General features: G+C 35.1%; 1 protein-coding gene across 4 annotated transcripts in view; it reads right to left on the bottom strand.

Annotated features, from left to right (window-relative positions):
* The window catches only part of DACH2 (dachshund family transcription factor 2), a 798,780-nt gene that overhangs the window by 116,581 nt on the left and 657,420 nt on the right, over nt 1-24,779 (bottom strand). For all 4 annotated transcript variants that reach the window (XM_034649505.1, XM_034649504.1, XM_034649507.1 and 1 more), the window contains exon 6: nt 3,423-3,595. In XM_034649505.1, the coding sequence (XP_034505396.1) occupies nt 3,423-3,595 (173 nt within the window). The remainder of the gene's footprint in view (nt 1-3,422; nt 3,596-24,779) is intronic.

Genomic DNA, 24,779 nt, shown 5'->3' with positions numbered 1-24,779 from the left:
TGTTTATAGCAGCATTATCTACAATAGCCAAATTAAGGAAAGAGCCCAAGTGTCTATCAACTGATGAATATATAAAGAAGTGGTGTGTGTGTGTGTGTGTGTGTGTGTGTGTGTGTGTGTGTGTCCATATATATATAGTGGTGTATTATTCAGTCATAAAAAAGATGATATCTTGCCATTTGCAATGACATGGATAGAGCTAGAGAGTATTATGTTAAGTGAAATGCCATTTGGAGAAAGACAAAAACCTATGATTTCGCTCATACAGATTTTAAGAAACAATACAAATAAGCATATAGGAAAAAAAGAGAGTAAGTCAAAGCAAGAAACAAACTCTTAACATAGAGAACAAACTGATGATTACCAGAGGGCAGAGTGGTGGAGAGATGAATTAAATAGGTGATGGAGATTAAGGAGTGCACCTGCTGTGATAAGCACCAGGTGTTGTATGGAAGTATTGAATCTCAGTGTTGTACACCTGAAACTAATATTATATTGTCTGTTAACTAACTGAAATTTAAATAAAAACTTTTAAAAATCTGTAAATGTAAATAAAACATGTTTTTGTTTGAATAGTCCCCATATCCTCCAAATCATAGTATACGAAAAAGTCTCAATACGTAGGTTTGCCCACTGCCTGTAGGATTCTAACAGATTGAACTTGAAAGTGTTCTTCACCAAGAAGCATATTGAAAACAAATTTCTATTAAAATATACATCAACTGAGGTGTGGAATTTCTGTCCTTAGAGCTTAGTATCATATTGATAACTATTCTTGAAAGGAGCGCTAAAAATTTCAATATATTAACACCTATTTGGCAATTAATTAGAAAGTTTTTTATTATGTTATTTCTTGTGAATTATTTTTAAAACTAGTAGTTGAAATTATATAATAATATCTTTGTAAAAAATAAATAAAACTTGGCAACAATATTAAAAGCCTCTCACTATTCACAGAAATCAACTATTTAAAAACAAAACAAAATAAAACATTTTTTCTTCATTTCCCTACCATTCTCTGATAGAAATCTACTTCTACAGATCTGTAGAAAAATTTTATCAAAGAGCATTCAAAATAAATAGATTGTTTTCAACTGACCTTGGTTAAAATAATTATATGAAAGTAGATACAAATTTCATATTTGGTAAGACTTAAATAAGCATGTTATATAATATCAGCTTTAAAAAGCAGTATCCAATTTTATGTCTGTAAAGGTTCTCTTTCTAAAGTCGCATATGAAACAGTCAAATTAGCAGTAAACAAAAATATAGCTCTATTGCTTTAATATATTAACAATATTTGGATTATTTAAGGAGAAGATAATTATCATTTCCATTTCCATCATCATCACCACCAATAAGCAAATGCTAGTCATGAGCTCCTCCCCAAGTACCTCTTCACTCCAAATTCATGGCAAAGCTACCATACGTCCCAAGAATTCAACCAAAATGTAGCTGATTCAGTCTGAATAATCATTAAGAAAGCTGAATAAATACATTTTTGAAAAGCCATAAACATGCTTCTACTAAAAGCAGTTTTTCATCATTTCAAAGCAAGTACTTTAAACCATGCTTTGTTTCTTAATAGTTTTCTAATTTTGTGTGAGGGTCACATTTACTTAGTGTAGTCACCCAATTTCAAAATTATCAGAAATTTATTCCATCTTTTAAATATGTTCATGGATGGGGGCACCAGGGCGGCTCGGTCATTAACGTCTGCCTTCAGCTCAGGTCATGATCCCAGGGTCCTAGGATCAAGCTCCAAGTCAGTCTCCCTGCTTTGTGGGGAGCCTGCTTCTCCCTCTCTCACTCCCCCTGCTTGTGTTCTCCCTCTTGCTATCTCTCTCTCTGTCAGATAAATAAAAAATAAAATCTTTAAAAATTTTTTTAAAAATAAATAAATATGTTCATGGATGCTTTATTTTTCTCAAAGATTACTCTGTTTCCTGGTTTAGCCTCTGATCAAATATTCAAACAAAGTTTTGATGAGCTACAGTAGACTGATCTATTGAGGGCCACAATCTTTGCAGGAATCATACTTCTACTTGGCCATGTAAATATATATGGAGCTTAATAAAAAATTATCAATTTTTCTTGTCCTTTCCCACAAAAGTTTATGTCACAAATTTCCCCTATTTTTTTAAAAATCTCCCAAACTGGAAGCTAATTTAAAATGAAAGAAAAATAGCCAGAATCTTACATTTCCTCTGCCTTTCTTCCATATTCCCCCATGTACATCTATTACAATCATATCTATATTGCCAAGGTCCAGTTCAAATCCAACAACTATAATGTTTTTCTTGTTATTTTCCCCCTCTTTCTGCCAAGCTAGGTATAATAAGCCCCGCCTCTAAATTTGTATAATACTTGGTGATATTCTATACCATTCATCACAGTCTGTCTTGTTAGTGCAAGATAAATGGGCACTTGTTTGTATCACATTTAGTTTGTGAGTACTTGAAGTCAGGCATTATGTCTTCTTTACCTATATCCCATGTTGCCCCATACAACATGTATACATGAAGGGCATAATATTTGTTGAATAAATAAAAGAAATAAGTGACAAGTTAATGGGTTGTTCTTATTAACCATACTCTTTTGATCCCCTGTACCCTTGTATTATCTCCTTGCCAAAAGAAAGAAAAAATACTAAAAAGCCAAGTTCACATGATACTTGCAGAGAGGGCAGAGAGGCCATATGCCAAACTAATAGAAAACATCAGGACAGATTATAAAATATTACTTGTGCTTCATTACCCAATGGTCATGAAAATTTGAAAAAAAATAGTATTCTAATGATTATAATGATAATGCTATAAATTATCATAAATGCTTAATGTTTCACAGTTTTTTTAACTTATATTTTACTCGTATTGTCTCTGGACAATGAATGAAGTAAGTGGGATAGATTATTACTATAACATTTAGTTTACAGTTGAGGAAACAAGTTCATGCAGGTTAATGTCATATCCAAGCTTGTTGAGGTAAAGTGGCAGGATCAGAATCAAAACTTAGGTCTTTCTGACTACAAGTCCTGTATGGTTTATACTACCACAGAACTGCTTCCCAAACACCAAAAAGATGCACAGTGTATACTTTATTTCACCCTAGCAATGGTAATGATTTTTGTACACTATTCTACTGTGCCATTAGTCTTGCTATGCCTCCCACACACTGTGCTCATGATTGCAAGACATGAAGCTGGAATTAAAAGTGATGTCTGTGGTCATGGAAACAAACAAACAAACAACAACAATAAAACACCTTAGCAGGCCTAGACAGAAATAAAATCAATACTATATGCTAAGCAACTGAGTCAGTGAGCTGTGTGTTTATACTGAAGATTCAGTGGTATTGCTAATATTTTCTCAAAATTTACATGTAATTAAAGCCTGTCCCCTCTTCCAAATCATGAACCTTACCTTTATAACAGAGGCCCCAGCTCTGGAGAGTGGACTGTGAATCTGGGCTGCAGCAGCCATGTTGGCAATAGTATTGAGATGGTTCATCTGATTCATTGCCATGGCAACTGATGCAGGAGGTAAGCTGACTGGAAGTAGGGGATGAGGCATCATCATAAATGGCAGATCCAGTCCTAAAAGAGACAGTGCACATTAAATTACTACATTTGGAAAAGGAAAATCACATCAAAATTAATGCTATGAAATAGTAAAAAAAAAAAGTATCTGGATTCATTCTTGTTGGCTTTTCTTTTAAATCAAGTTTTATCATATCCTAATATCTCTTTGGGCAGTTAATTGTACCTAAGATTTAATATTGCTTTATACTTTTTAAAAATATTCCTATATCTATAAACTTCTATCTATTCCTTGTTCTTGCTCTCACTCTCAAAATATTTATATGACGCAATTTGTTTTACCCATAAAAGTAAATAAAAATCCTTAAGCCAAACATTTTGTTCAATAAGAAGTAACTTTCTTTTTAATCATTATAATATATTGATTTGTTAGTAGCTTCTAACTTAACACCTTCTTTAGAAAATATAATAGTGTTGCTGGTAAGACAGGATGTAGATTCTTTAGGCTTCAGAATTATTAAAGAAAATAAGACTTGGAATACGTCCTTTTTTTTAAGATCTTATTTATTTATTTACTTTAGAGAGAAAGTGTGTGAGTGGGGGGAGAAGCAGAGGGAGAGAGAATCTGAAACATATTCTGTGCTGAGTGCAGAGCCCAATGCAGGGCTCAATCTCATGTCCTTGAGATCACTATCTGAGCCGAAACCAAGAGTCTGATCCTTAACCAACTAAGCCACCCAGGTGCCCCTTGGAATATGTTCTACCCTCTTAGTCATAATCTCTAAAATGAACGTGATGGCTCTAATTTGAAGCCTTTATCAATACGGAGTAACTCCTCTATAAAAACATTTAAATTATTTTCGGTTTAATAACAAATACCAACACCATTGAGTAGTATCTAGAATTCTGTTTGTTTTCTTATGCAAACTGAAATAGTTTTCACACATTTTAAATTTCTTAATGAATATCTTTCAAGTATTATCCACATTACATATGTGTAACTTGTGTTACATCATGAAAAATGTAACAAATTATGAGGTTGGGATTTGTGAGGAAACACCTTTGAGCAGAGGTTAGGGAAGGTTAGCCTAACATTACAGATATTAACATTACTATGATAAGTAAAACATGGTACTCTACAATGTATTTTAAACTGTTGCCTCAACAGTAATCTTGCCTTCATTTGGACAGAAGCCCAGAAACCAGTAATCTTTAACAGGTGTTCTGAAATATCCTTGCCTTTAATTTTCCTAAATTATTATAGATTATAGAAATCTACAATGGATAGTGTTTTTGTTGATCCCACACACAATTATCTAGTATTAATAAAATCCTTTTATCCTTTTTGCTGTCCCCTCATTATTTTTTTTTTGCATCGAAGATCACAATAGCTAGTGAACAGCAATGAATCAATAGGAAGTATAAACAGAGTCTTCCTAAATATCATTCCTCAAAACAACAGTAATGGTAATACAAACTCTCAAAACACATACTTTTAGGACAAAGGCAGCCTAGAAAAAAAAATGCTATTAGTTGATTAAGGACTGTCTCCTAGGCTGAACAATGATGGTTGAATTAAAACCATTAACAACAACAACAAAATATCAAAATTGTGCAATACAATAAAACAACTTAACAGGTCTCATGCAACACTAAAGTGATCATCTCAATTGAAGGAACCCCTATATAAAGAATGCAACAGTCACCAATATTTGTGATAAAAACAGCCATAAAATGCACTCTTAATAAAATTACACAATGGTTTAAAAAAGTTTAGAAACTGAAATTCTGCATGGAAACCAAGAAGAACATACTCTACTTCCTATAACTGAAAATCCCCACAGAATATTAATAAATTTTAAACTTTCCCCCTATCAATTCACTTATGGCTCACTATCTCTAAATCCTTTCAAGGAACAATCTGCCAAACCCAACTTTTCAGTTATGAAGTTTCCTTCTGTGATTATTAATTTATTAAAGAAACCTCAATACAGTGTAAACACTGAATTAAAAAATGGCCTCTGCACCCCCTTTTAAACTACAAATTTTTCAGTTAGCATTCCAAAATTACTTGATGTCTATGCATTTTTATACTATACTCATCATATGAATTTGCTATAATGATATTACATAACACATATTAAATTAATCACTGTTTATCTTTTTCCTAGACCTTCACTTTATGCTCAACATAATAGTAACCCTCAATGATGTAAATTGGTTTCTATATAAGGCTCTCATTTACCCAAGATAATTATAGATCTCAATTCTTCTTTGTGTACTCAGAGTTTTAGTAGAAAATTGACCAAATTGTAGATGAAAAGTAGCCATCAGTGCCTCCCTTTACCACACAAATGTTTAAATAAGCCTCTGTTCAATTTACTTTTCCCTTAACGGTGTAATAATCTGTCCTCATTCTCCAAAGATTTTCAGCGTCATTCAGACATCAACTGGCCATTTCAAGTCACGTGCTTACTTAAAGTCCAATTGACGTACAAACTAAACACAGACTACAAACAGAATTTAACAGCTTATTGACAGTTTTAAAGTACAATTCATCAAACATTTCAAAAGACCATGAAGGACTTAAAAGTTACACTTCCAGATCATGACCTGCAATAACTGTCAATTGACTGCAATACCTTAGACTCTAAGCTAATATTTACATCTCTGGCTAGTTTAACAGTGACCCCACATGAGCTGCACATGCAAAGCATATGCAAATACTGAATTATGTAAATCAACTTTTTCCAAAGTTGAAAACATTAAATTAAGGGCCATCAAAAGTACACCACACTCCAACAATCTGGCTCATTTAGTAACATGCCAGAAATATATAGACTTTTAATAGTATGGTAATTAAATTATTTTTTAAAATCACCAAAATGGATCATCTCTTCCCTGTTTACCCCAAGGTCATCATGCTAGCTACTATAAGCATTATTTTCAAAGAATTTTGGTATTCCAGCAACTCATAACTTTTATGTAAGTGAATAGCACCATCTCTTCCTAGGTATCTAGGCTACAAACATCAGTGATACTCTAATACTCCTAAAATCCCATGCTCATTTCAATTCCAAGAGATGTTGACCTCTGTAACATCTTGCCATTTCTAGTCAGGTACCAATCCTATCATCCTGGTTTGGTACCCTGTCTTTCTGGTTGGTTCTCTTATGCCATTTCATTTACCTTTCCACTCCAATTTTAGGACTTCAGTGGCTACTTACCATCTCCAAAATAAAAAATAAGTACTGTATGGTGACTAACATAACATAATAATAAAAAAAGAAAGAAAACGACAACAAAAATAAATAAATAAATAAATAATAAGCTCTTTGGTTCCATGTGAAGTTACTTTTCTAGCTTCATTATCTCAGGATATTCATCTATGTATGCTCTACTCTAGCCTCACTGAACTAATTGCAGCACTCTACAATTTGAATTCACCTTAGCTTACTCTTACTCATGCCTCTATCTGGAATCTACCTCTTTAACCCTATTTATTTGGGTACAGTGAAGTCCTTCCTTTTTAAATCCATAGACTTGATTTTTAGAAAAGTTTAAGGTTTACAGGAAAAAAATGAGTAGAAATTACTGAGAATTTCCATATATCTCCTCTCCATGTATCAACCTTTTAAGTATCATACAGATCAGTTCGACTGTCCTAAAAATCTCTTGCACTCCACAGATTCATCCCTTCATTATTACCCTTGGTTTTTAGTGTCTCTATAGATATGTCTTTCCTTCAATGCCATATAGGTGGAATCATACACTATTTTTTTTTCAGACTGGCTTTGTTTCACTTAGAAATATCCACTTACAGTTCTAAGACTTAGTTTTGAAAAAAAATTCTATTCAGGCATAGTTGATAATCAGTGTGCAAGACAGTGATTTCACCAGTTGATACATTATGTTATGCTCACCACAAATATAGCTGCCATCTGTCACCATACAACACTATTACAATATCATTGACTACATTCCTTATGCTGTATCTTTTACTCCTGTAATTTATCCACTCCATAACTGGAAGGCTATATCTCCCAGCTCCCTCACCCATTTTGCCCACCCCCCACTGGCAACCATCAACTTGCTCTCTACTAACAAGAATGATTCTGTTTTCATCTGTTTCTTTTTTTGAAGATTCCAAATATGAGTAAAATCGCATGGTATTTATCTTTGTCTGATTATTTCACTTAGCATAATACCTTTTAGGTCCCTCCATGCTTTGCAAATGGCAAGATCTCATCCTTTTTTATGACTGAATAAGATGACTGAATGTATATATATACACTACATCTTCTGTATCCAATCATCTATCAATGGGCTCAGATTGCTTCCATATCTTGGCTACTGTAAATAATGCTGCAATAAACATAGTGGTGAATATATCTTTTGCCTTAATGTTTTCATTTTGGGGAGTTAATACCCAGTAGTGGAATTATTAGATATGATATTTGTATTTTTAATATTTTGAAGAACATCCTCGATGTTTTTCAAATTGGTGCACAAATTTACATTCCCACCAACAGTGCACAAGGGTTCCTTTTTGTCCATATCAACACTAAACTTATTTCTTGTCTTTTGATACTGGCCATTCTGACAGATGTAAGGTGATATCTGTTTATGGTTTTTATCTGCATTTCTCAGATGATTATTGATGTTGAGCATCTTTTCATGTGTACTTTGACAACTGTATGTGTCTTTGGAAAAATACTTATTCAATATCTCTGCCCATCTTTTTAATCATATTGTTGCTTGTTTGTGTTTTGGTGTTGAGTTGTATAGTTTCTTTTCTTTAAGTTTTTATTTAAATTCCAGGTAGTTAACATACAGTGTAATATTAGTTTCAGGTGTACAAGAAAGTGCTTCAGCACTTCCATACATCACCTGGTGTTCATCACAATTACTGTACTCCTTAATCCCCATCACCATTGTACCCATCCTACCACCAAATTCCATTCTGGCAACAATAAGTTTGCTCTCTATAGTCTGCCTCTCTCTCTCTCTCTCTTTTTCCCCTTTGTTTTGTTTCTTAAATTCCACATATGAGTGAAATCACGTGGTATTTGTCATTCTCTGACTGACTTCACTTAGCCTAATACTGTCTACCTCCACCCATGTTGTTGCAAATTGAAAAATATCATTCTTTTTATTACTAGTATATATATATATATATATATATATATCTCACATCTTCTTTATCCATTCATCAGTCCATGGATACTGGGCTGTTTCCATAATTTGGCTATTGTAGATAATGCTGCTATAAACATCAAGGTGTGTGTATCCCTGCGAATTAGTATTTTTGTATTCTTTTGGTAAATACCTAATAGTGCAATTGCTGGATCCTCGGGAAATTCTATTTTTAATCTTATGAGGAACTTCCATACTATTATCCAGAGATGCTGCAAGAGTTTACATTTCCACCAACAGTACAAGAGGGTTCCCCTTTCTTGACATCTTAGCCAACAACTGTTTCTTGTGTTGTTGATTTTAGCCATTTGTACCAGTTTGAGGTGATATCTCATTGCAGTTTCGATTTGCATTTCCCTGTTGATAAGTGCTAATGAGCATCTTTTCATGCATCTGTTAGCTTTCTATATGTCTTCTTTGGAAAAATGTCTATTCATACCTTCTGCCCATTTTTTCATTATATTATTAGTTTATTCAGTGTTGAGTTTTATAAGTTCTTTATATATTTTGGATACTAGCACATTATCAGATATGTTATTTGCAAGTATCTTTTCCCATTCTGTAGGTTGTCTTTTAGTTTGATGGTTTCCTTTGTTGTGCAGAGCGTTTTTATTATGATGAAGTCATATATTTGTTTTTTTCCCTTGCCTCAGGAGACGTATCTAGAAATAAGTTGCTAAGGCCAATGTCAAAGAAGTTACTACCTGTGTTCTCTTCAGGAATTTTTATGGCTTCAGGTTTCACATTTAGACCTTTAATACATTTTGAATTTACTTTTGTGTATGGTATAAGAAAGTATTCACATTTCTTTGTTTTGCATGTGTCTGTCCAGTTTTCTTAACACCATTTGTTAGAAAGATTTTTTCCCACTGGATATTCTTTCTTGCTTTGTCAAAGATTAATTGACCGTATATTTGTGGGTTATTTTCATAGTTTTCTCTTCTGATCTATTGATCTCTGTGTCAATTTTTGTGCCAGTACCATATGGTTTTGATTACTACCACTTTGTAGTAGTAATATAACTTGAAGTCCAGAACCGTAATGCCTCCAGCTATGCTTTTCTTCTTCAAGATTGCTTTGGCAATCTTTTGTGGTTGGAGACTTTTGTGGTTCCATACAAATTTTAGGATTATTTGTTCTAGCTCTGTGAAAAATGCTGGGGGCATTTTGATAGGGATTGTATTAAGTGTGTAGATTGCTTTGTGTAGTATAGACATTTTAACAATACTTGTTCTTCCAATCCATGGTCATGGAATGTCTTTCCATTTCTTTATGTCATCTTTGATTTCTTTCATAAATGTTTTATACTTTTCAGAGTACAGTTTTTTCACCTCATTGATAAGGTATATATTATATTTATATCTTACTATTTTTGTGCAATTATAAATGGGATTGATTCCTTAATTTCTCTTTCTGCTGCTTCATTATTGGTGTATAGAAATGCAGCAGTAATTTTCATATGGTTTCTGTCATCTATGGAACATAAGAACTAGGAAGATCGGTAGGAGAAGAAAGGGATAAAGAAAGCGGGGTAATTAGAAGGTGGAATGAAGCATGAGAGACTATGGACTCTGAGAAACAAACTGAGGGCTTCAGAGGGGAGACGGGTGGTGGAATGGGATAGGCTGGTGATGGGTAGTAAGGAGGGCACGTATTGCATGGTGCACTGGGTATTATACGCAACTAATGAATCATCGAACTTTACATCAAAAACCAGGGATGTACTGTATGGTGACTAACATAATAAAATAAAAAAATATTATTATAAGAGAAAAAAAATAAATAAATTGTTAAAGTTGTAAAAAAAAAAAGAAATGCAGCAGTTATGTTGATTTTTTATCCTGGGATCTTACTGAATTTGATTATCACTTCTAGCAGATTTTTGGTGGAGGCTTTTGGGTTTTTTATATATAGTATCATGTCCTCTGAAAATAGTGAAAGTTCTACTTCTTCCTTGTCAATTTGGATGCCTTTTATTTCTTTTTATTTTCTGATTGCTGTGGCTAGACATTCTAGTACTATGTTAAATACTAGTGGTGAGAGTGGACCATCTTGCCTTCTTCCTGACCTTAGAGGAAAAGCCCTCAGTTTTTCATCATTAATGATGATGCTAGCTGTGGCATTTTTATATATGCCCTTTATTATGTTGAGGTATGTTCCCTCTAACCCTACTTTGTTGAGTTTTTTTTTTTTTTATCATGAATGGATGCTGTACTTTCTCAAATGCTTTTTCTGCATCTGTCGATTGTCCTTGATTGATTTGTGAATATTGAACTACCATTGCAACCCAGAAATAAATCCCACTTAATCGTGGTGTAAGATTTTTTAAATGTATTGTTGGATATGATTTGCTAATATATTATCGAGGATTGTTGCATCTATGTACATCAGGGATATTCAGCTGAAGTTCTATTTTTCAGTGGTGTTTTTATCTGGTTTTGGCTTTAGGGTAATGCTCGCCTCAAAGAACGAATTTGGATTTTTTCCTTCCTTTTCTATTTTTTGGAATAGTGTGAGAATAAATATTAAGTCTTCTTTAAATGTTTGGTATAATTCACCTGTGAAGCCGGGGTGCCTGGGTGGCTTAGTTGTTAAGCTTCTGCCTTCAGCTCAGGGCGTGATCCCAGAGTTCTGGGATCGAGCCCCACCCACATCAGGCTCCTCCGCTGGGAGCCTGCTTCTTCCTCTCCCACTCCCCCTGCTTGTGTTCCCTCTCTTGCTGGCTGTCTCTCTCTGTGTCAAATAAATAAATAAAATCTTTAAAAAAAAATTCACCTGTGAAGCCATCTGGTACTGGACTTTCGTTTGCTGGGAGTTTTTTGATTACTCATTCAGTTTTTTTTGGTAGTTATTAGTCTGTTCATGTTTTCTATTCCCTCCTGTTTCAGTTTTGGTAATTTATACGTTTCTAGGAATTCATCCATTTCTTCCATATTATCCAATTTTTTGCATATAGTTTTTCATATTTTCTTATGATTATATATCTGTGGTGTTGGTTGTTATTTGTCCTCTCTCATTTGTGAATTTATTTAATTGGATTTTTCTCTTGTGTTTGTAAAGTCTTGCTAGAGGTTTATCAGTTTTGTTGATTTTTTTTTTCAAAGAACCAGCTCCTGGTTCTATTGTTTATTCAGTTTCTATATCACTTATTTCTCCTTTAATGTTTATAATTTCTTTCCTTCTGTCTTAAGGCTTTGTTTCTGGTTCTTTTTCTAGCTCCATTAGGTATAAGTTTAGGTTTTTTACTGGTGATTTTTTGCTTCTTGAGGTACAACTGTAGTGCTATATACTTACCGCTTAGGACCATTTTTGTTTCATTCAAAAGATTTTGGACCATTTTGTTTATATTTTCAATTGTTTCCATATATAATTTTTATTTCTTCCTTGATTTCCTTGTTGACCATTCATTGTTTACTAGTACATATTTTAACCATCGTATGTTTGTGACCTTTCCAGTTTTTTCTTGCGGTTGACTACTAGTTTCATAGCTTTGTAGTCAGCAAAGGTGCGTGGTATAACTTCAATCTTGTCAAGGCCTGTTTCTTGGTCTAATATGTGATCTATTCTGGACAATGTTCTACGCACACTTGAAAAGAATACAGATTGTTATTTTAGGATGGAATGTTCTGCATATATCTGTTATCTGGTCCAGTGTGTCTTTCAAAGCTTTTCTTTACTTGTTGACTTTCTGTTTAGATGATCTGTCCATTGATCTAAGTGGGATGTTAAAATCCCCTACTCTTGTTGTAGTATTATCAATTAGTTCCATTATGTTTGTTATTAATTGTTTTATATATTTGGGTGGTCACATGTTGTGTGCATAAATATTTACAACTGTTATATGTTCTACATGGATTATTCTCTTTATTATTTTATAGTGCCCTTCTTTATCTGTAATTACCATTTTTAAATTTAAATTCAATTAGCCAACATATAGTATTTCATTAGTTTCAGTTGTAGAGTTTAGTAATTCATCAGTTGCATATAACACCCAGTGCTCATCACATCATGTGCCCTCCTTATTGCCTGTTTCATTACTATTTAAAAAATAATAATTAATAATAATGATGACAATAATAGTACAGCTACTCTGGCTTTCTTTTGATATCCATTTGCATGAAAAATATCCCTCCATCCCCTCACTTTCAATCTTCCAGTGACTTTATGTCAGAAATGAGTCTCTTGGAAGAATCATTTGGATTGGTCTTCTTTGTTATCCATTCTGACACCCTATGTCTTTTGATTGGAGCATTTTGTCCATTTACATTCAAAGTAATTATTGACAGATATGTATTTATTGCCATTTTAATACTTGTTTTGTGGTCGTTTCTAGAGATTTTCTCTGATCCTTTCTTGTCTTTCTCTCTTTCATGTTTCGTTGACTTTTTATTAGTGATATATTTGGATTACTTTCTCTTTATTCTTTGCATGTTTATTAGTAGTTTGTGATATATGGTTACCATGAGGTTTGTATATATCCTTTTCTGCAAATAGCAGTCTATATTCACTTGATGGTTGTTCAGTTTTGTACTCATTCTTTTCTCATCTTCCCCCCCCTGGTTTAGGTATATGCTATTATATTTTATAAACATTTTTGTGTGATTTCCTTGACTGGTTTTTACAGAAATTTCATTTTTACTGTTTTCATGTTTCCTACCTTTATATTGTAACTTTTGGTCTCTCCTTCCCATTCAAAATGTCCCCTTCAATGTGTCTTGCATGGCTGATGTAGTGGTCATGAACTCCTTTAGTTTTTGTTTGTCTGGGAAACTCTTTATCTTTCCTTCTATTCTGAATGGTAGCCTTGCTGGATAGAATATTCTTGGGTGCATATTTTTCCCATTCAGCAGTTTGAATATATCATGTCATTCCCTTCTGGCTGCCAAGTTTCTGTTGGGAAATCTCCTGCTAGCATTATGGATCTTCCCTTGTAAGTTCAGGACTTCTTTCGTCTTGCTGCATTTAAGGTACTTTCTTTATCACTATATTTTCCTAATTTAAGTACAATATGTCTTGGTGTTGGCCTGCTATTGTTGATTTTGATGGGAGTTCAGAGTTCTCTGTGCCTCTGGGATCTGGGTATCTTTTCCTTCCCCAGATTAGGGAAGTGGTCAGCTATTATTTCTTCAAATGAATTTTCTTTTTTGTAAAGATTTATTTATTTATTTGATGGGGGGATAATACAAGCATGGGGAGCAGCAAGCAGAGGGAGAGGCAGGCAGAGGAAGAGTGAGAAGTAGGCTCCCTGGCTAGGCAGGGAGCCCAACATGGGGCTTGATCCCAGGACCCTGGGATCATGACCTGAGCTAAAGGCAGATGCTTAACCGACTAAGCCACACAAGTGCCCCCAAATAAATTTTCTGTCCACTTTTCTTCTTTTTCTTTTTCTTGGACACCTATAATATGAATGCTATTATATTTGGTGGAGTCACTGATTTCCCTAAATCTATTCTCGTTTTGCATAATTCTTTCTTGCTTCTTGTTCAGCTTCATTGCTCTCCATTACTTTGTCTTCCAGGTAATTAATTTGTTCCTCTGCTCCTTCCAATCAGCTGTTCATTGCATCAAACATGTTCTAATATGATTTATTAGACTTTTCATCTCTGATTTATTCTTTTTAACTCTTTTTTTCTATGTGGTAATGGTCTCACTGATGTCCTCTATTTTCCCTCAAGCTCAGTGAGTTCCTTATAATTGTTGCTTTAAATTTTCCTTCAGGCATGTTAATTATATATTTTTTTCACATAGATCTTTGGCTGTGGCTTTATCTTGTTCTTTCATTCCTCTGCCTTGACATTTCATTTAAGTCTCTGCTTTCTTCTGTGTTAGAAAATGGAGTTATGTCTCCTGCTCCTGGAAGCAATGACCTTATGAAGAAGAGGTCATGTAATGTAAAAGGCCTGGTATATCAATGAGTGTCTCTGGTGTGTGCTGCTTGTACTCTGCTTTTGTGTTTTGGCTGCTTTTTCCTTCAGGACATTCTTCTGCAGAGGCTTTCCTTGCCTGCTGTGGACAGTGTTTTGTCCCTGGCTTGAATATGGTCAGTTTTAACTAGGCATGTTCTGGTTGGCCTGTGAAATGAGACCTCACACTACCTCCACTAGAACTAAGCCCCTGCAAAACTCTCTGGTAGGGGAGAGGTGGTGTGGGCTGTGGTTTGTGCTGGTCTTCAGGGGAAGGAGCCCTCTGGACTTGAATGGGGTAAGTGTGACTGAGTAGGGCAGATCCATCAGAGCACAGGGGATGGGGCTTGGTGTAAGCAATTTAGGTAGCCAGTGTTAGAACTACACTGCTTCCTTCAGGTGGCTTTTGTTTATGCTGAGAGACTTGGGAGGGAAATGGTGCCAGTCAGCTCCTTTTTTCCCAGAGAGGTATCTCGATGAATACTGACATTCAGGGAACTTCTCAGAGAACAGTGAATAATTTCTCTACTATGTGCCCCATGTGCTGGTCAGATAACTCCATGCTGTCTGTCCCTGGGTAATTTGTCTTCCTTCTCTCCAGGAGCAGGGCAGTGCCCTCCAGGCTCTATATCAGGCACGGCCCCTGACCTTTCAAACTCCAGCCTTTAAGCCCTGCTGGTTGCAAGAACTCACAAAATTCAGCCCTTTTTTCCCTAAGCTAAGGGCTATGGAGAATTATTTTCCTTGTGTGTTCCCCTGTTTGCTCCACTCTCTTGTGCCCTTCTCCAGGACCATGGCTCCCTCACCTCTGCAGCAGCTATGATCTGTTTCTCCCCTAACTCTCATCTCTGCACTTCCTACCTTCTTTGATGTGTCCTCTTTTTTTATGGAGTTTTTTCTGTCAGGTTTCAGGTGATTTCTAGAGTGTTTAGGATGATTTGATAGTTATATAGTTGTGTTTGCAGGATGAGATGAAACTAAGGTCCTCCTAGTTTGCCATCATCTTCTAAGCTCTGTATAAGTTCTTTATATATTTTGGATATTTATGTCTTATTGGGCATATTATTTCCAAATATATTCTCCCATTCAGTAGGTTACCTTTTGTCTTGTTGATGTTTTCCTTTGTTGTGCAAAAGTTCTTTATTTTGATGTAGTCCTAATCATTTTTTTTAAATTTCCCTTGCCTTAGGAGACACACATAGAAAAATGTTACAACTTATGGCAGAGAAATTACTACCTCTGTTCTCTTCAAAGGTTTCTATAATTTCGGGTCTCACATTTAGTTCCTTAATCCATTTTGAGTTTACCTTTATGCATGGTGTTAGAAAGTGGTCCAATTTCATTCCTTACATGTAGCTGTCCAGTTTTCCCAGCACCATTTATTGAAGAGGCTGTCTTCCCCATTCTTGCCTGCTTTGTCATAGATTAATTGACCATATAATCAGGGATTTATTTCTAGTTTTTCTTTTCTGTTCCTTTGATCTATGTGCCTATTTTTGTTTCAGTACCATTCTATTTTGATTACTACAGCTTTGTAGTATATCTCGAAACCTGGAATTGTGATACCTCCAGCTTTGTTTTCTTTGTCTCATGATTACTTTGGGTATTTGGTGTCTTTTGTGGTGCCACAAAGATTTTAGTATTATTTGTTCTAGATTTGTGAAATGTGTTGCTGGTATTTTGACAGAGATTTCATTGAATCTCTAGATAGCTTTGTGTAGCATGGACATTTTAGAAACATCAGTTCTTCCAATCCATGTGCATGGAATATCTTTCCAATTGTTTGTGTCATCTTCAATTTCAATCCTCAGTGTTTTGTAGTTTTCAGAGTACAGGCCTTTTACCTCTTTGGTTAAGTTTATTCCTAAATAAAACATCCACTTAGTGCAATTGTAAATGGAATTTTCATAAAATTTCTTTCTGCTTGTTATTTGTGTAAAGAAATGTTACCAATTTCTGGGTTTCATTTTTGTAGCTTGCAAATGTACTGAATTAATTTATTACTTCTAGTAGTTTTTAGTGGAGTTTTTAGGGTTTTCAAAGTATAGTATCATGTCATCTGCAAATAATGAAAGTTTTACTTCTTCCTTACCTATTTGGATATCTATTTCTTTTTCTTGTCTGACTATTGTGGCTAGGATTTCCAGTACTAAGTTGATAAAAGTTACAAGATTAGACATCATCCTTTTGTGTTCCTAATCTTAGAGGAAAAGCTCTCAGTTTTTCTTATTAAGGTGTTATCTGTGGGTTTTTCATATATGGCTTTTAGTATTTTGAGCTATGGTTCCTCTATAATAACACTTTCATTGAGAGTTTTTATAATGAACAGATGTTAAATTTTTTCAAATGCTTTTTCTGCATGTATTGAAATGATCATGTGATTTTTATCCCTAGTTTTGTTGATGTGGTGTATGATGTTGACTGATTGGTGGATATTGCATCCCCAGAATAAATCTTACTTGATTGTGCTGAATAATCTTTTTAATGTATTGTTGAATGTAGTTTGCTAGTATTTTGTTATGGTTTTTGCATGTATCTTCACCAGGGATATAAACCTGTAGTTTTTATTTTTTATGGTGTCTGCCTGATTTTGATATCAGGGTAATGCTGGCCTAGTATAATGTATTTGAAAATTTCCCTTCCTCTTCTATTTTTTGGAATAGTTTGAGGAGAATAAGTATAAACTCTTCTTTAAATGTTTGGTAGAGTATACCTCTGAAGCCATCAGGTCCAGGACATTTTTGAGGGGGAGAGAGAAGTGTTTTCATTACTGATTTAGTTTCATTACTTGTTTTCAGTCTGCTCAGATTTGCTATTTCTTCATGGTTCAGTTTTGAAAGATCATATATCCTTCTGTCGTTGGACACAATATTATATAAAAGTCCATTAGACCCAGTTGATGGATGGTGCTTTTCAGTTCAATTATGCTCTTCCTGAATTTCTGTCAATTTAATATGTCCATTTCCAGAGAAGAGTATTGAGTTCTCCAACTATAATAGTGGATTCATCTATTTTTTCTGGCAATTCTATCAGTTTCTACCTCACATATTTTAACACTCTGTTAGTAGGAGCAAACACATTAAGACTTGCTAATGTCTTCTTGGAGAATTGGCCTCTTTATCATTATGTAATACCTCTCTTATTCTGGACACTTTTTCTTGCTCTGAAATTTGCTTTGTCTGAAATTAATATAGCTACTCCTACTTTTGATTAGTGTTAGTATAGTATATATTTCTTCATTGCTTTACTTTGGATTATGTTTTTAAATTTAAAGTGAGTTTCTTATAGACACCAAATAGTTTGGTCTTCTTTGGTGATCTACTATGACAATCTTCATTTTTTTATTATTGTTGTTTTGGTTTGGTTATTTAGCTTGATACATGATTATATAAGAAATATATTGCAAGTAATGGCCAAGGCATCAACATTCCTGGTCATTAGAGTACATAGGACAATCTATGTTTGTAATTGGTGTACTAGGACCAATCATATTTAAAGTGATTTATTAATAATTGGATAATTAGTTATAATATTTGTAAGTGTTTTCTATTCATTGCCCCCCCCTTTTTTGTAAATCTTGTCTTCCACTCTAGTTGTATACTCTGGTATTATCTGAATATTTGATATGATTCTAATTCCTCTCCTTTCTTAGTATACTAATTTTAATTATTAAAAAATTTGCATGGCTGCCCTGGACTTTGCAATATGCATTTACAACTTATAAATTCACTTGCAAATAAGACACTACCATTTCACATGTACTGCAAGTATCTTTTAGCAGAATATTTTCAATTCCTCTCTCTTATCCCTTATAACATTATTGCCATTTATATCACTTGCCAATATATTGTTATTATTTTGAATAGAGTATTCTATTCAAATAAGAATAAGAATAAGAAAAAGAATAAGAATAAGAAAAAATACATTTACCTTAATTAATTCCTCCTCTAACCTTCTTCCTTTATGTAGTTCCAAGATTTTGACATAAATTATTTCTGCTCTCTCTATAGAACTTCTTTTAACATTTTTTATAGGGCAGATCTCTGGTAGGGTAAAAATTTCCCTCAACATTTTTGAGAAAATCTTTATTTTCTTCTTCATTACTAAAAGGAAATTTCACTGAATTTAGAATTCTAGGTTGGTGTGTTTTTTTTTTCTTTTTTCCTTCAACACTATTTCACACCACTCTATTCTTGTTTGCCTGGTTTCTAAAAAGAAGTTCAATGTAATTCTTACCTTTATTCTAGTTTGAATAAGGACCAATTGTACCTCTCTGATTTTCTTTAAATATTTTCTCTTTGTTTTTGATTTTGCAGTTTGAGTATAATATGTATAGGTGTATTTTTAAAAATATTTATTCCTCTTAGTAATCTCTGAGCTTCCTGAATCTTTTGTTTGGTGTCTCTCATTAATTTGAGAAATTTTTCAGTCATCGTTACTTTCAATATTTCTTCTGTTCCTTTTCCTCATTCTTGTTATTTTGTTATTCCCATTACATTTATCTACACCTTTGTAATTGCTGCACAATTCTTCAATATTCTGTTCTCAGTTGTTTTTGTTTTGCTTTTTAAAAAATTTTTTATTATGATGTTAGTCACCATACAGTATATCCTTAGTTTTTTTTTATTTTTAATGATTTTTTTTATTATATTATGTTAATCACCATACAGTACATCCCCGGATTCCGATGTAAAGTTCGATGCTTCATTAGTTGCGTATAACACCCAGTGCACCATGCAATACGTGCCCTCCTTACTACCCATCACCAGTCTATCCCATTCCTCCACCCCTCCCCCCTGAAGCCTTCAGTTTGTTTCTCATAGTCCATAGTCTCTCATGTTTCATTCCCCCTTCTGATTACCCCCCTTTTCTTTATCCCTTTCTTCCCCTACCGATCATCCTAGTTCTTATGTTCCATAGATGAGAGAAATCATATGATAATTGTCTTTCTCTGCTTGACTTATTTCACTTAGCATTATCTCCTCCAGTGCCTTAGTTTTTTATGTAGTGTTCCATGATTCATTGTTTGAGTATAACACCCAGGGCCCCATGCAATATGTGCCCTCCTTCATAGCCATCACCAGTCTAGCCCAATCCCCCACGACATTCCCCTCTGAAACCCTCAGTTTTTTTCCCAAGGACCATAGTCTCTCGTGGTTCATTCCCCCTTCTGTTTACACCCTCTTAATTCTTCCTTTCCTTCTCCTACTGATCTCCCTGCTATTCCTTATGTTCCACAAATGAATGAAACCATATGATACTTGTCTTTCTCTGCTTGACTTCTTTCACTTAGGATAATCTCCTCCAGTCCCATCCATGTTCCTGCAAGTGTTGGGTAATCGTTCTTTCTGATGGCTGAGTAATATTCTATTGTATATATAGACCACATCTTCTTAATCCATTCGTTTGTTGAAGGGCATCTCAGCTCCTTCCACAGTTTAGCTATTGTGGATAATGCTGCAATGAACATTGGAGTGCATATGGCCTTTCTTTTCACCATGTGTGTATCTTTGTGGAAATACCCAGTAGTGTACTTGCTGAGTCATTGCGTAGCTCTATTCTAACTTTTTGAGGTACCTCCACACTGTTTTCCAAAGTGGCTGTACCAACTTGCATTCCCACCAACAGTGTAAGAGGGTTCCCCTTTCTCCACATCCTCTCCAACATTTGTTTTTTCTTGCCTTGTCCATTTTTGCCATTCTAAGTGGTGTAAGGTGGTATCTCAATGTGGTTTTGATTTGAATTTCCCTGCTGGCTAATGATTTTGAACATTTTTTCATGTGTCTGTTAGCCATTTGTATGTCCTCTTTGAAAAAGTGTCTGTTTATGTCTTCTGCCAATTTTTTATTTGATTATTTGTTTCTCATGTATTAGTTTGAGAAGTTTTTTTATAGACTTTGGATACCAGCCTTTTATCTGTAGTGTCATTTGCAAATATCTTCTTCCATTTTGTGGGTTGACTTTTTGTTTTGTTGACTATTAACTTTGCTGTGCAGAAACTTTTTATCTTGACAAAGTCCCAAAAGTTCATTTTTTTCTTTTGTTTTCCTTGCCTTTGGAGATATGTCGTGAAAGAAGTTGTTGTGGCCAATGTCAAAGAGGTTACAGTCTGTGTTCTCCTCTATGATTTTGATGGATTCCTGTCTCACATTGAGGTCTTTCATCCATTTGGAGTTTATCTTTGTTCATGGTGTGAGAGAGTGGTCAAGTTTCTTTTGTATATAGCTGTCCAATTTTCCCAGCACCATTTATTGAAGAGACTGTCTTTTTTCTACTGGATGTTTTTTTCCTGCTTTGTCAAAGATTAGTTGACCATAAAGTCGAGGGTCCATTTCTGGAGTCTGTATTCGGTTCCATTGATCTATGTGTCTGTTTTTGTGCCAGTACCATGCTGTCTTGGTGATCACAGCTTTTCAGTATAGCTTGAAATCAGGCAACATGATGCCCCCAGCTTTGTTTTTCTTTTTCAACATTTCCGTGGCATTTCAGGGTCTTTTCTGGTTCCACACAAATTTCAGGATTAATTTTTCCAGCACTTTGAAAAATGTCATTGGTATTTTGATCGGGATGGCATTGAAAGTGTAGATTGCTCTGGGTAACATAGACATTTTAACTATCTTTATTCTTTCAATCCATGAGCATGGAATGTTTTCCCATCTTTTTGTGTCTTCTTCAATGTTCTTCATCAGTGTTATGTAGTTTCTAGTGTATAAATCCTTTACCTCTCTGCTTAAGTTTATTCTGAGATATCTTAGGGGTTTTAGTGCTATTGTAAATGGGATCAATTCCCTAATATCTCTTTTTTCAGTCTCACTGTTCGTGTATAGAAATGCAACTGACTTCTGAGCATTGATTTCGTATCCTGCCACATTACTGAATTGCTCTACAAGTTCTAGTAAATTGGGGGTGGAGTCTTTTGGGTTTTCCATATAGAGAATCATGTCATCTGCGAAGACAGACAGTTTGACTTCTTCTTTGACAATTTGGATACCTTTTATCCCTTTTTGTTGTCTGATTGCTGTTGTAAGGACCTGTAGTACTATGTTGAATAATAATGGCAAGAGTGGGCATCCTTGTCGCGTTCCTGATCTTAAGGGAAAGGCTTTTAGCTTTTCCCCACTGAGAATGATATTTGCTATAGGCTTTTCATAGGTGGTTTTTATGAGATTGAGGAATGTACCCTCTATCCTTACACCCTGAAGTGTTTTAATCAGGAAAGGATGCTGGGGGCGCCTGGGTGTCACAGTCGTTAAGCGTCTGCCTTTGGCTCAGGACGTGATCCCAGCATTCTGGGATTGAGCCCCACATCAGGCTCCTCCACTAGGAGCCTGTTTCTTCCTCTCCCACTCCCCCTGCTTGTGTTCCCTCTCTCACTGGCTGTCTCTGTCAAATAAATAAATTAATAAAATCTTTTTTTTTAAAGGAAAGGATGCTGTATTTTGTCAAATGCTTTTTTTGTATCTATTGAGAGGATCATATGGTTCTTGTCACTTCTCTTATTAATGTGATCTATCACACTGATCAATCTGGGAATGTTGAACCACCCTTGCATCCCAGGGATGGATCCCACCTGGTCGTGATGGATAATACTTTCATTGTACTGTTGGATCCTGTTAGCTAGGATCTTGTTGAGAATTTTGGCATCCATATTCATCAGGGATATTGGTCTGTAATTCACCTTTTTGGTGGGGTCTTTGCCTGGTTTTGGGATCAAGGTAATGCTGGCTTCGTAGAGTGAGTTTTGAAGTTTTCCTTCGGTTTCTATTTTTTGAAACAACTTCAGGAGACTAGGTATTATTTCTTTTTTGAATGTTTGATAGAATTCCCCAGGGAATCCATCAGGCCCTGGACTCTAATTTGGGAGGTTTTTGATCACTAATTCAATCTCTTCACAATTAATTGGTCTCTTTAGATAATTAATTTCTTCCTGTTCCAGTCTTGGTAGTTTATAGGTTTCCAGGAGGCATCTGTTTCTTCCAGGTTATTTAATTTATTGGCATATAGTTGTTGATAGTAGTTTCTAATGATTGTTTCTATTTCCTTGGTGTTAGTCATGATCTCTCCCCTTTCATTTGTAATTTTATTAATTTAGATCCTTTCTCTATTCTTTTGAATAAATCTGGCCAGTTGCTTATAGATCTTATTAATTCTTTCAGACAACCAGCTTCTAGTTTTGTTGATCTGCTCTACCATGCTCCTAGTTTCTAATTCATTGATCTCTGCTCTAATCTTGATCAGTTGCATTATCGTGCAGGGGTTAGGCTTGTTCTGCTGTTCCATTTCCAGCTTCTTAAGGTAAGAATATAAAAACTGCATTTTAGATTATTCTATTCTTTTGAGTGAGGCTTGGATGACTATATATTTTCCCCTTAGGACCGCCTTTGCAGTGTCCCATAGATTTTGGACCAATGTGTTTTCGTTCTCATTTGTTTCCATAAATTGTTTAAGCTCTTCTTTAATTTCCAGGTTTGCCAATCATTTTTATTTTTTATTTTTTTAAAGATTTTATTTATTTATTCGACAGAGATAGAGACAGCCAGAGAGAGAGGGAACACAAGCAGGGGGAATGGGAGAGGAAGAAGCAGGCTCATAGCGGAGGAGCCTGATGTGGGGCTCGATCCCACAACGCCAGGATCACGCCCTGAGTCGAAGGCAGACGCTTAACCGCTGTGCCACCCAGGAGCCCCTGCCAATCATTTTTAAGCAGGATCGTTCCTAGTTTCCATGTGTTTGAGTTTCTTCCAAATTTTTCCTTGTGATTGAGTATCAGTTTCAAAGCATTGTGGTCTGAGAATATGCAAGCAATAATCTCAGTCTTTTGGTATCAGTTGAGACCTGTTTTATGACCTAGTATATGGTCTATTCTGAAGAATGTTCCATGTGCATTCAAAAGAATGAATATTCTGTTGTTCTAGCATGTAGTGTTCTGTATATATCCATGAGGTCTATCTGGTCCAGTGTTTCATTCAAAGCTTTTGTTTCTTTGTTGATTTTCTGATTGGATGATCTGTCTACTGCGGAGATCAGAGTGTTGAGGTCACCTAGTATTTATATATTATTAATATATTATTATTATTAATATAGTATTAATATATTAATATGTCCCTTTATTCTGGTTAAGAGTTGTCTTGTGTATCTGGCTGTTCCCCTGTTGGGGGCATAAGTATTTATAATTATTAGATCCTCTTGTTGGATACACCCTTTAGGAATACTGTAGTGTCCTTCTGTACCTCTGACTACAGTCTTTAGCTTAAAGTCTAATCTGTCTGTTATGAGAATTGCTACCCCAGCTTTCTTTTGAGGTCCATTGGCATGAAAAATGGTTCTCCATCCCTTCACTTTCAGTCTGGATATATCTTTAGGATCAAAATGAGTCTCTTGTAGACAGCATATGGATGGGTCATGTCTTTTTATCCAATCTGCTACCCTGTGGCATTTTATGGGAGCATTTAGGACATTCACATTGAGAGTGATTGTTGAGAGATATGATTTTAATGATGTCATGCTGCCTGTGAAGTCTTTGTTTCTATGGATTGTAAATTTCTGTTCTGTATCACTCTTGGGATCTTTTTACTTTTATAGAACCCCCTTTAATATTTCTTCTAGGGCTGGCTTGGTAGTCACATATTCTTTCAGTTTCTGCCAGTCTTGAAGGTCCTCATCTCTCCATCCATTCTGAATGACAGCATTGCTGGATAAAGGATCCTTGGCTGTATGGTTTTCTCACTTAGTGCTCTGAATATGTCTTGCCAGCTTTTTCTGGCTTGCCAGGTTTCTGTAGACAGGTCTGACATTATTCTGATATTCCTCCCTCTGTAGGTGAGGAATCTCTTCCCCCTTGCTGCTTTCAAGATTGTTTCCTTGGATCTAAGATTTGCAAATTGTACTATTATGTGATGTGGTGTCGGTCTGTTCTCACTGATCTTGGGAGGGGTCCTCTCTGCCTCTTGGACACGAATGCTTATTTCCTTCACCAGATTAGGGAAGTTCTCAGCTACAATCTGTTCAAATATCTCTTCTAGACCTCTCTCTTTCTCCACCCCCTCAGGGATAACTGATGATTCTGATGCTGGAATGTTTCATTGAGTCAGTAAACCCCCACAGTCTTATTTCTTGAAAGTGGAATTTCTTAAGCCATGTTT

Source organism: Ailuropoda melanoleuca, chromosome X (genome assembly GCF_002007445.2).
Source record: "Ailuropoda melanoleuca isolate Jingjing chromosome X, ASM200744v2, whole genome shotgun sequence".
NCBI classification, from domain to species: domain Eukaryota; kingdom Metazoa; phylum Chordata; class Mammalia; order Carnivora; family Ursidae; genus Ailuropoda; species Ailuropoda melanoleuca.
Note: the sequence above shows the minus strand (reverse complement) of the source record. Positions and strands in the feature narration are given on the sequence as shown.